Here is a 12,900-nt window from a genome sequence, read left to right on the forward strand (position 1 = left end):
CACTAATAGTATTTTCCTCCTTTTGAACATTTATAAGATTGGGTCTGTTTTCTGATTATGCAGAATAATGTTGGCAAAACTGGAAAGCAAATATAAAAAGAAGCATCAAGAAATGAACTCATTTTGTTTTATTTTAAATAGCATTTGTAGCATTTACACCTTTTTTCTGATTATAAATAGCATATGCTCTTTGTAGAAAATGTATAAAAACCAATTCACAAAAAGAAACAAGCCCATAATTATTCCACCATCCACAAATAACAACTGTTAATTTCACTGCATATTTTTCTCCCTCTCCTCTTTGTTCTACATATTCTTAAAAATTTCCAAAATGTCTGTTTAAAATATATTATTCAGAAAGACCACTGTCCAAGGCAGTAATAGCACATTTACTTATGCAGAATTACCTGCCTGATTTTCACTCATAATATTAGACTTAATTATTTAAATCTGACTTGTTAGCTGTCTGATTTTAAAATTTTAAATTACTATTAGCATTTTAATAACTAGCAATATTTGAGATCTAATAATGAGAGTTCAAAACAGACACTATTGGATGTCTGGTCTCTGGTTCCACATGTAAAGAGCTTGGAAGTTACTACTCGACGCTTACAATGACAAAAAAGGCTGAGCAGACTGAAAAATCAACAACTCCTCTTGGATTAGTAAAAGAGGAGATAACACAAGGCAGACCACTCTCCCCCAAATTGAAGAGACAGACAAGCAAATACAGGGAGTCACAGAGCAGAGGCATGGACATAGAAACCACCATGGGAACCAGCACCAAGGTAGGGAAACCTGCACTGTAATTGATGAATTGCTGGAAGCTCAATGCAGAAAACTCCAGGGACCTGGTCATGGGAGGGCCTTCACAATTTTGTGAGACTTACCTTTAGGTTCTCCACCAGATCCTCACAGTAAATATCAGAAAGAACAAAACAAAACCAAAAATCCCTCGTGCTTCCTGCAGGGGAGGGAAAATGAACCAGAGCAATCTATTCTTTTTAGCAAGGCCTGTCCTCAGCAGAAACTGGTTAACCAAAACCTAACCTGCTGGGTTATTATCAGACCTGAGAGAAGGGAAACTCTAGTAAGCTCTAACTTTCCATAAGGGAGAAGGAGGATAGCCAACTCCAGTCCAGTCTAGCCATCCTGTCCCACTTCAGGAAGTAGGAAAAAAAACCTGAGAAACACTAGTGAAGTCCATGGTCCAAAGCACAGGCTCACTAAAAGACTGATCATAGGACTCTAGAATATTTTCCCACCACCACATTACTAGAGCCTATTTACATCAGTTCTTTTACCCAGCACATTATGTTTGACAAGAAAAAATTACAAGGCATATGAAACAACAAAAAACACAGTTTGAATCAGACATGGCAAAGATGTCAGAACTTTCAGATAGGGAATTTAAAACAACTATAATTAATATGCTAAGGGTTCTATTGGATAAAGTAGACAGCATATACTAACAGATGGGTAATGTAAGCAGAGGGAAGGAAATTCTAAAAACCAAAAAGAAGTGCTAGAGAAGAAAAAAAAAACCCAAACATTGAAACAAATGAAAATGCCTTTGATGGGCTTATTAGTAGACTGGACATGGCTGAGGGAAAAAAATCTCTGAGCTAGAGACTATCTTAATAGAAACCTCCAAAACTGAAAAATAGAGAGAACAAAGACTATAAAAAAAATAGTTAAGGACTGTGGGAAAATTGCAAAAGGTGTAAATACACATAATGAGAATACCAGAAGGAAAAGAAACAAACAGAATATTTGAAACAATAATGACTGGTAATTTCCCCCCAATAAATTGCAGATACCACACCACAGATCCAGGAAGCTTAGAGAATACCAAGTGTAATAAATGCCATAAAAACTGCACCTAGGTGTATCATATCCAAATTGCAGAAAATCAAAGACAAGGAAAAAAATACTGACCTATAAAAGAACAAAGAAATTACATCTGATTTCTCAGAAATGATGCAAGAAAAGGGTGGAGTGAAATATTTAAAGTGTTGAGAGAATAAAAACCACCAATATAGTATTCTTCAGAAATGAAGGAGAAAGAAAGACTTTCTTGGACAAACAAAAATTGAGAGAATATGTTACCATTAGACTTGCCTTGCAAGAAATGTTAAAGAAGTTGAAGTTCTTTAGAGAAGGAAAATAATATAAGTAAAAAACTTGGATCTACATAAAAAAAAGAAGAGCATTGAAGGAGGAATACAAGAAGGAAAATAAAAACTTATTTTTCTTATTCTTAATTGATCTAACAGAAAACAATTTGTTCAAAATAATAATGGCAACAATGAATTTGACTATGTGTATTTCTGTATATTATATATATGTGTGTGTATATATATAATACATTTATATATATACACACACATTTATGTATGCTTATATATAAATGAAATGAATGATAACAATGATACAAGGGATGAGAGGAAGAAATTAGGATGATTTCGTTATTATAAGGTACTCACACCACCTGTGAAGTGGTATAGTGTTCTTTGAAAGTAGACTTGGGTTAGTTATAAGTGTATATTGCAAACTCTAGGTCAACCACTTAAAAAATGTTAAAATAACTTATTAATTAACTGATATGCTAAGAAAAGAGAGAAAATGGAATCACAAAAAATGCTTAATTAAAACCCCAAAAGGCAGAAAAAAGAGTGGAAGACAAAAACAGGCACAAAGAATAAGGGCAACAAATAGAAAACAGTAACAAACATGTTAGATATGAATCCAACTATATCAATAATCACTTTGAATGTCAATGATCTAAATTCACCAATTAAAAGACAAAGATTGTCAGAGTGGATCAAAAAACAAGACCCAAGGCCCAACTATATGTTGTCTACAAGAAACCCACTTTAAATATAAGGATAAAAGGTAAATATATGGAGAAAAATACTCCATGCTATCTCTAATCAAAAGAAAGCAGGAATAATTAATTTCAGACAGCAGACTTCAAAGCAAGGAAAGTTATCAGGGGTAAAGAAGGACATTATGTAATGATAAAGGAGTCAATTCTCCAAGAAGACATAGCAGTCTTTAACATGTATGCACCTAACAACAGAGTGTCAAACTATGTGAGGCAAAAACCAACAGAATTGCAAGGAGAAATAGATGACACCATTATCGTGGCTGGAGACATCAATACTCCTCTATCAGAAATGGACAGATCCAGCAAGCAGAAAATCAGTAAGGACATAGTTGAATTCAATAACACCATCAACTTGTTAAAAGTTGTTAGTTGTTAAAAAACAATATTTATCTAATAAAAATACCAAATATAATTGATATCTACAGACTATTTTATCCAACAGCAGAATACACATTCTTCTTGAACTCAGATGGAACATTCACCAAGACAGACCACATTCTGGGCCATAAAGCAAATTTAAAAGAACAGAAATCATACAATGTCTGCTGTCAAACCATAATGGAATTAAACTAAAAAAACAATAACGGATAACTGGAAAATCCCCAAATGCATGGAGATTAAATAAACAACACACTTCTAAATAATACATGGGTCAAAGAAGAAATCTCAGGAGAAATTGTAAAATATTTTGAACTAAATGAAAAAACACAACCTATCAAAATTTGTGGGATGCAGTGAAAGCAGTGCTTAGAGGGAATTTTATGGCATTGAATGGATATATTAAAAAGGAAGAAAGATCTAAAATCAATAATCTAAGTTTCCACCTTAGGAAACTAGGAAAAAAATCCAAAATACACAGAAGAAAAGAATAAGAATTAGAGCAGAAATAAATGAAATTGAAAATAGAAAATCAATAGTGAAAATCAACAAAACTAAAACTGATTCTTTGAAAAGATCAATAAAATTGATAAGCCTCTAGCCAGACTAAGAAAAAAAGAGAGAGGACAGAAATTACTAATATCAGAAATGAAAGAGGGGTGGGACTTCCCTGGTGGTGCATTGGTTAAGAATCTGCCTGCCAGTGCAGGGAACATGGGTTTGAGCCCTGGTCCGGGAAGTTCCCACATGCTATGGAGCAACTAAGCTGGTGCACCACGGCTGCTGAGACTGCGCTCTGGAGCCGGTGAGCCACAGCTGCTGAGTCCTGTGCGCCTGGGGCCCGTGCTCCACAACAAGAGAAGCCACCACAAAGGCCTGTGCATCACGATGAAGAGTGGCCCCCGCTCGCCGCAACTAGGGAAAGCCCCTGTGCAGCAATGGAGACCCAACACAGCCAAAAATAATTAATTAATTAATTAATTTAAAAAAAAAAAATGAAAGAGGGGATATCACTACAAGTCCTATGAACATTAAAAGGATAATAAAGAAATACTATGAACAACTCTATGCCCACAGATTTAATCACCTTGATGAAATGGACCCATTCCTAGAAAGACACAATTTGCCAAAACTCATAGAAGAAATAGGCAATCTGAATAGGCCTATATGTTTTAAATAAATTGAATCAATAATTAATAACCTTGCAAAACAGAAAGCACCAGGCCGATGTGTGTTCACTGGTAAATTCTACTGAACATTTAAGGAAGAAATTATACCAACTCCCTAAAATTTCTTTCAGAGGATAGAAGCAGAAGGAATACTTCCTAGTTCATTCTATGAGGCCAGCACTACCCTAATACTCAAATGAGACAAAGACATTACAAGGAAAGAAAACTATAGTCCCATATCTCTTATGAACACAGATGCAGAAATCTTCAACAAAATATCAGTAATTATGTATAGAAAGAATTATACACCAAGACCAAGTAGGATTTATCCCAGGTACGCAAGGCTGGTTCAACATTCAAAAATTAAATAATATAATTTATCACATCAATGGCCTAAGAAAGAAAAATCACATGATCATATCAATAGAAACAAAAAAAGTATCTGACAAAATTTAACACTGGTTTGAGATAAAAATTCTCAGTAAACTAAAAATAGAGGGTAACTTCTTCAACTTGGTAAAGAATATCTACAAAAAACCTACAGCTAACATCATATTTAATGGTGAGAAACTAGAAGATTTCCCACTAAGATCAAGAACAAAGCAAGGATGTCCCCTCTCACCACTCCTTATCAACATCATACCGGAAGTCCTTGCTAATGCAATAAGGCAAGAAAAGGAAATAAAAGGTATACAGATTTAAAAAGGAAAAATAAAACTTTCTTTGTTCTCAGGTGACATGATCCTCTATATAGAAAATCTGAAAAAATCAACAGAAAATAACCCCTGCAACTAATAAGCAATTATAGACAGGTTGCAGAATATAAGGTTAATATACAAAGCCAATGGCTTTCCTATATATCAGCAATGAGCAAGTGGAATTTGAAGTTAAAAATACAATGCCATTTACATTAGCATCCCCCCAAAATGGAATACTTAGGTACAAGATCCATAAATAAATGAAGAGATATTCTATGTACATGGATAGGAAGACTTAACATTGTCAAGATGTCAGTTTTTCCCAACTTGATTAAATGCAATCCCAATAAAAATCCCAGCAAGTCATTTTGTGGATATTGAGAAATTGATTCTAAGGTTTATATGGAAAGGCAAAAGACACAAATAGCTAACATAATATTGAAGGAGAGAACAAAGTTGGAGGACTGACAATACTTCAAGACTTACTGTAGAGCTACAGTAATTAAGACAGTGTAGTACTGACAAAAGAATAGACAAATAGATGGATGAACAGAATGGAGAACCCAGAAACAGACCCCTGTAAATATAGTCAATTGATCTTTAACAAAAGAGCAAAGGTAATACAACGAAACATAATATTTTCAACAAATAATGCTGGGACAATGGACATCCATATGCCAAAAAAAAGAAAAAAGAATCTAGACACACTCTTCACAAAAACTAACTCAAAATGGATAGTAGGCCTAAATGTAAAAAACAAAACTGTAAAAATCCTAGAATATAGCTTAAGAGAAAACCTGGATGACTTTGGGTATGGTGATGACTTTTTACATAAAATACCAAAGGCACCATCTGTGAAAGAACTAATGAATAAACTGGACTTCATTAAAAGTAAAAACTTCTGATCTATGAGAGACAATGGCAAGTGAATGAGAAGACAAGCCACAGACTGAGAGAAAATATTTGCCAAAGACACATCTGATGAAGGACTATTACCCAAAATATACAAAGAACTCTTAAAATTTAAGAAGAGGGCTTCCCTGGTGGCGCAGTGGTTGAGAGTCCGCCTGCCGATGCAGGGTACGCAGGTTTGTGACCCGGTCCGGGAAGATCCCACATGCCGTGGAGCAGCTGGGCCTGTGAGCCATGGCCACTGAGCCTGCGTGTCCGGAGCCTGTGCTCTGCAACGGGAGGGAGAGGCCACAACAGTGAGAGGCCTGCGTACCACAAAAAAAAAAAAAAAAGAAAAGAAAACAAAAAATCCAGTTAGAAAATGTGCCAAAGACCTTAGCAAGACACCTCACCACTGCCATACAGATAGCAGATAAGCATATGAGAAGATGCTCCACCTTATAAGTCATCAGAGAAATGCTAATTAAAACAACAATGAGATACCACTACACAACTATAAGAATGGGTAAAATCTGAAACACTGACAGTACAAAATGCTGGAGAGGATGTGGAGCAGCAGAAAATTATAATCATTGCTGGTGGAAACACAAAATGGTACAACCACTTTGGAAGACAGTTTGGTGGATTCTTACAAAACCAAATATATCCTTGTCATACGATCCAGCAATTACCCTCTTTGGTATTTACCCAAAGGAGCTGAAAACTTACATCCACATAAAAACCTGTAACTGGATGTTTGTAGCAGCTTTATGCATAATTTCCAAAACTTGGAAGCAACCACGATGTCTTTCAGTAGGCGACAGATAAATAAACTGTGGTACATCCAGACAATGGAATATTATTTAGCACTAAAAAGAATGAGCTATCAAGCCATGAAAAGACATGGAGGAACTTAAACACATATTACTAAGCGAAAGAAGCCAATCTAAAAAGGCTACATACTATATGATTCCAACTATATGACATTCTGGAAAGGGTGAAACTGTGGAGACTGTAAAAAAGAATAGTTGCCAGGAGTTGGTGGGGGCTGGGGGTGGAGGAGGGATGATTGGCAGAACACAGGTTATTTTTAGGTCAGTGAAAATACTTTGTACAATATTATAATGATGGATACATTTGTCCAAACCCATAAATGCATAACACCAAGAGTCAACCATAATGTAAATTAGGACTTTGGGTGATAATGGTGTGACAGTGTAGGTTCATCAACTGTGACAAATGTACCACTCTGGTGGCAGATGTTGATAATGGAGGAGGCTATGCATGTCTTGGGGGAGGGAGTATATGGGAAATCTCTACCTTCCTCCCAATTTTTCTGTGAACCTAAAACTGCTCTAAAATTTTTTTTTAAAAAAGATACTATTTGATTACACAATACTTACATTTTCCCATAAAATAACACAAAATGTATTATCTATGAGGACCTGGTAACTTGATTGTATTTTCATTATAATCAATATCTTTGGGTTTCTTTATTTAAAAATGATCTATAGTAATACTTTTTTTTCTGGTGAAAAGTTGTATGAATTTTAACATATCTACAGATTCATGAAAACCCCACCAAAATCAGAACACAGAACAGTTAGACCATTCCAAAAACCTCTCTCATGCTATTCCTTGGTAGTCACACCCTCACCTCACCCCAAGACCCCTGGCAACCACTGATCTGTTCTCCACCACTATAACTTGAATTTTTTTAAAGAATTTTTGAGAATGCCAAATTAATGGAATCAAACAATATGTAACTTTTTGAAACTGGGTTCTCTCACTCAGCACAATGTATTTAAGATTCATCCAAGTTATGTATATCAATAATTTGTTCCTTTTTATTGTTGTATATTATTATATGCTATGGATGTACCACAGTTTATCAATTCACCTGTTGAGAAGCCTTGGGGTGGCATCCAACTTTTGACTGTCACAAATAACAGTGCTGTGAACAATCATGTACAGGTTTTTGTGTAAACCAGGTTTTCATTTCTCTAGGCTATATGCCTAGGAGTGGAATTGCTGGGGGTCAAATATATATTTAACTTCATAAGAAATTACCAAACCATTTTTCATTCCCATCAGAAATGTGCGAGAGTTTCAGTTGCTCCGTATACTTGTCAACACTAGGTATTGTCACCATTTTTTCATTTTAGCCATTCAATTAAGTATGTAATTGTATCTTTTCGTGTTTTTAATTTGCATTTCCTCAGTGTCTAATGATACTGACTATATTTTCACATGCTTATTTGCCATCCTTATATCCTCTTTGGTGAAGTGTCTGTTCAAGCCCTTTACTCATTTTTAAGTTGTGTTGTTCTCTTACTAAGTTTGAGAGTTCTTTACATATTCTGGATACAAGTCCTTTGTTGGGTATGTAGTTTTCAAATATATCCTCCTAGTGCATATCTTGTCTCTTCATTCTCATGACAGTATCTTTTGAAGAACAAAAGTTCTTAAATTTGATGAAGTCTAACTTATCATTTTTTTTTTATCATTCCTAAGAACTCTTGGCCTAACCTCAGATCACAAGGATTTAGCTTATGTTTCTCATTTAGATCTATGATCCATTTTGAGTTAATCTTTATGTAGGGTATGAGATTTATATCAAGGTTTATTTCTTTTCCTATGGACAACCAATTTTTCCAATACACATTAGTGGAAAGAAATATCTTCCCTCCACTGAAATGTGTTTACACTTTATCAAAGATCAAATGACTGTGTTTGTGTGGGTCTATTTCTAGACTTTCTATTTTGTTCCCTCGATCTCTATGTCTTTATCTTCTGACTGGGTCTCTTTTAACTAAAAACAGATAAATTTGTCATGTGTCATGAGCAATAGAGGGGGGAGGAAAAGCAGTCCCCTGTGTTCCCAAGAACTAGGAACAATTAATTCCTCCCATCACCTATTTCCTGCCACTTCCTAACTCAGGTATCACAGAAACTTAGGTGAACCAGTTAGTTTCATGGTATAACAAATTAATAAAACCAAATGTCTTCTTCTTTAAAGGCTTTCTTCACGCCCAGTGTTTTCCTGGTGATGTCAACTGAAAAATATGCCAGCCTCACATGACTCTGAACAGAGGGAAGGGAGTTGCACCCTGAGTTAAGGAAAAGTTTCAGATGAAAATATAACTCTGTTTACCAGGTAGAGAGATATGAACATGGAAATACCTTACTATTTAATTTGAAAATAAAGTGTCATCCAAGCCATAGCAGGAGTTTTATTACATCGACAGCTGGTCTCTGTTAAAAATAAGTTTCTGGGTTGCCTTTCAGCATTGGGCCATTTGAGTGAGGAAGATCCAAAATGACATTCCAGCGCACAGAAATATAAGTGGATGGACACACAGCCAGATGGACACAGATCTAGATATTTTCCTTTCCTTTCCTCTAGCCCAATCTGGGGTCACTGAGTATATACTATGTTGTAACAGGTCATCTTTGCTGTTTTATGCATCTCAAAGTATTTTATTTATTAGAATGGTCACTTTAATGTTTAAGGCAAAGAAATATTCACCACTATTCATTGAGGGTCAGTTATGTGTTAGGTTAGTGCTTCCCAACATTTTTGGCACCAGGGACTGGTTTCGTGGAAGACAATTTTTCCACGGACAGGGTGTGGGGCTGGGTGTGGGGGGGTGATGGTTCAGGTGGTAACGAGAACTTTGGGGAGCAGCAGATGAAGCTTCGCTCGCTCGCCCGCCGCCCACCTCCTGCCATGTGGACCGATTCCTAACAGGCCGCAGACCAGTATCGGTCCACGGCCCAGGGGTTGGGGACCCCTGTGTTAGGTACCGGGCTACACAGGTGACACAGAACAGACAGGGTCTGTTCATTGTTGGAGGCTTCCTCACAGCTTAAACAATTATCTCTACTTGGTCCTCTGAACTGTCAGATTTGAGTCACCCTGGGATTAAAAGAAATCTTTGAAAGAATAAGTCAGAATTTGTAATCTTGGTGAAGTTGAACAAATTTGTATATTTCAGATTGATCCGAATCAAGCCAACCCTTCCCCTTTTTGGTATGAAAATCCTGGCCACTAAGATAAATCAGTAACAAACACCTTTGCTGGTAAACCAGGTGACATGATCTTCCCAGGGCTTCTTATATTGATGGTTTAGGGTTTGAATGCCTTGTTAAACTGACTTTAAAGAATAACTTCTTGGTCCTCACAACAGAAACTGAGCTAAGGTTGGTTTACATGTTCATACTTGCATTTGGTGTGAGTCATAAGAAACGAGGATATTTATTTCCGGAGGAAAGAGGGGAATCTGATTCCATTTTTAATCCCTCTCAGTGACACAGCACAGTGCCTTGGGCAATCTGTTGCTCAATAAATATTTGCTGATCCAATATCCAATTAGCCAGAGATTTCTATCTACAAAGAAACTTTGTCTTTGCCAATCTGTCAGAGCACCTGTGTTTGTGGGACTGCCCTGTATTTCAGAACCTTTGCCCGTAAGGAACATCATGGAGCAGGGAACTGGTTGTGTTTATACAACACCCCATTTCCTGGGTACAGCATCCAGGTAAAATTAGACTCTAGTAAGCCACCCTGAGCCCGTGCTCCTTCTTCTTCTCCCAGGCTCCTCAGTTGGCCCTGTTCATTGCTTTCCCCGCTCACATCTGGCGAGTGTCACTGGACCCTAGCACGAGAGAATAATGCCACTTTCAGCATTTTGATCAGCTGCAGTACTGGAGCAATTGAGGTAAGGCCACCACAGGCACAAAAGGATGAAAGTTTGTGCATCTGATGACAGACCACTGGGGTAACCTTAGAATAGTAGGAAAGACCCCACCAGAGGAAAGTGACTCCTGCATTAATGATTACAGTGAAGCAGAAGGACAACAGCAAGAACACCTGGGAAAAACAGGAGGACTTTGGTGAAGTTGAAAATGAGGTGGAAAGACAACTCTGAATTGCAAGAAGCACAGAGGAAAGAGACTCTTGGTCTGTGAAAAACTGGTAGTTTGGAACGACTGACCAGCAGTAAGAGAAGGCAAAAGAAGAAGATTCTGAAATATTCGGGAACATTTGCTATCAAAAGAAGGAGGTTTAAAATTACAAACGGAAGAAAATGAAAAGTCGAGGCGGTATTGAGGAGGGGTGGCTTTACCGTATTCATATCAGACTGCAGGTTGCCAGAGGGGAGCTGCAGAAGCTGGACGTAACACTGGGATTAGTGAGGTGGGTGGAGCACGGAGCAGCCAGAGCTCTGATGTGGATGTGGCTTTCAGATGGTGCCAAGTTCGGGAAGCTATGCGAATGCTGTGGTTACAGAATGCAGAGCAGCCTGGGCGCCCAACATGGTTGCTGAGCACCCAGAGGATGCACTCAGAGGTGGGTTTGGAAAAAACACTTGCCTTTGGAACATTGCTCCGAATTGAGCTGGGCTCCCAGAAGTGCTCTAATACCTTTAGATCATCTGATAGCAGACTCTGATGTTTACCAGTTTCAGGGAGATCAAGCCATTGTGAAATTTTTTTTCTGTAATAAAACTAGCCCCAGCCAGCCAGACTGGGAATTTGCTGCCTGAGCTGTTTTCCAACATAGTTTTGCTGGCAAAACCAGATGTGAGTGTTTCCTCGACTCTTGAGGAGCCTGTTTACACTGACTTTATTTTTACTGCTAGCTTTCAGGTGGGAAGAGGGAGATTTAAAGGTCAGCAGGTGAGCGGAAGGATCCTGTCCTGCCATGCCTGGGTGTGCTTCTGTGTGCCTATGTGTGTCCATGCCTGTGTGTGTATGTGCCTGTGTGTGTTTATGTGCCTGTGTGTGTGCCTGTGTGTGTGTCCATACCTGTGTGTGTGTGTGTATGTGCCTGTGTGTGTCCATGCCTGTGTGTGTGTGTTTCCACATGCGAATTGTTGTGTCCTGATCACTTGTTTGTAGGCATAATCATGGGTGCCAGGCTGGTTGTTTGGCAGTTTCTTATTTGTTTATTGTAAAGAAGGTAAATCCATCTGTGGGGTTTTCTGGATTGGAGGGCAAGGGATATTTACTGTCAACAGGATTAGAACAAGGAGATATAAGATACTGAGCTCAAAGGTGTATCTAGTGTCAGGATAAGAGCATAAATAGTTCAGAAGAAGCCAACTACAGGGCATTTCCATCTTGAATGGAACTTTTGAGTATTTGAGTGGGAAATACAACTTGGAAAATTGCCCTTCGGTCAACGCACCAGTCAACAGAGCTAAATAGAGTAAAATTTGGCTGGACTCAAATGCAGTTTCATCAACTCTCCTTCTTCAATTCTTTTTTTTTTTTAATTTCCCAAAAGATGAAAGATGGATGCTCACAATTTGGAAATGAGAGCTTGAACGAAGAATTGAGAAGGCAAGTCTGTGGTCCACATACACATTCCCAGAGAAAGTCAGCACCCAGAGATTAGTATCACTGAGAAATCTACGCACAAGTGCTCTCTCTGCTGAGAGACAAACCAAGACGTTGCTGCTCTGCTCAGCATAGACCAAGAAGACATGAAATCCCTAATGGAAGGAAACGTAGAAGATTGCCTGCTGAATAAGGTAAGGACAGATACGGGTCTCTCCCATGCGCCCCTCCCACCCTCCCGCCCCACCAACCTTGATGCAGAAAGAATTTCAGCCTGTTTCCAAAGATACAGAAAATGCTCCTCAGGAACTCAAGACCATTACCCATAAGAGTGTTCAGGGACTTACCATATTTCAGTCCTCTCTTTGAGGTTCTAGTGCAAGAGGTACGTTGGGAATAGAATGTGGAAGGAAGAGTTAGAACTTGGGCTGGAACTCCAGCTCTGCCACTGATGCCTGGGTGGTCATGAGCAAGACACTTAACCTGTCTGACCCTCAGTTTTCTTCTCTGTAAAATGGGAGTGATAACA

General features: G+C 38.0%; 1 protein-coding gene across 16 annotated transcripts in view; it reads left to right on the forward strand.

The window, feature by feature from the left end:
- The window catches only part of MAB21L3 (mab-21 like 3), a 79,721-nt gene that overhangs the window by 17,609 nt on the left and 49,212 nt on the right, over positions 1-12,900 (forward strand). For 8 of the 16 annotated variants that reach the window (XR_014293413.1, XR_014293414.1, XR_014293415.1 and 5 more), the window contains exons 2-4: positions 10,624-10,747; positions 11,277-11,379; positions 12,319-12,565. Coding sequence is in view for 13 of the 16 variants with exons in the window: in XM_082614112.1 (XP_082470238.1) it covers positions 12,518-12,565 (48 nt within the window). In the remaining 3 variants the exon portion in view is untranslated. The other 8 variants (XM_082614118.1, XM_082614117.1, XM_082614119.1 and 5 more) reach the window with 7 other exon arrangements.

This window comes from Mesoplodon mirus (assembly GCF_964341445.2).
Source record: "Mesoplodon mirus genome assembly, chromosome: 3".
Classification (NCBI taxonomy): domain Eukaryota; kingdom Metazoa; phylum Chordata; class Mammalia; order Artiodactyla; family Ziphiidae; genus Mesoplodon; species Mesoplodon mirus.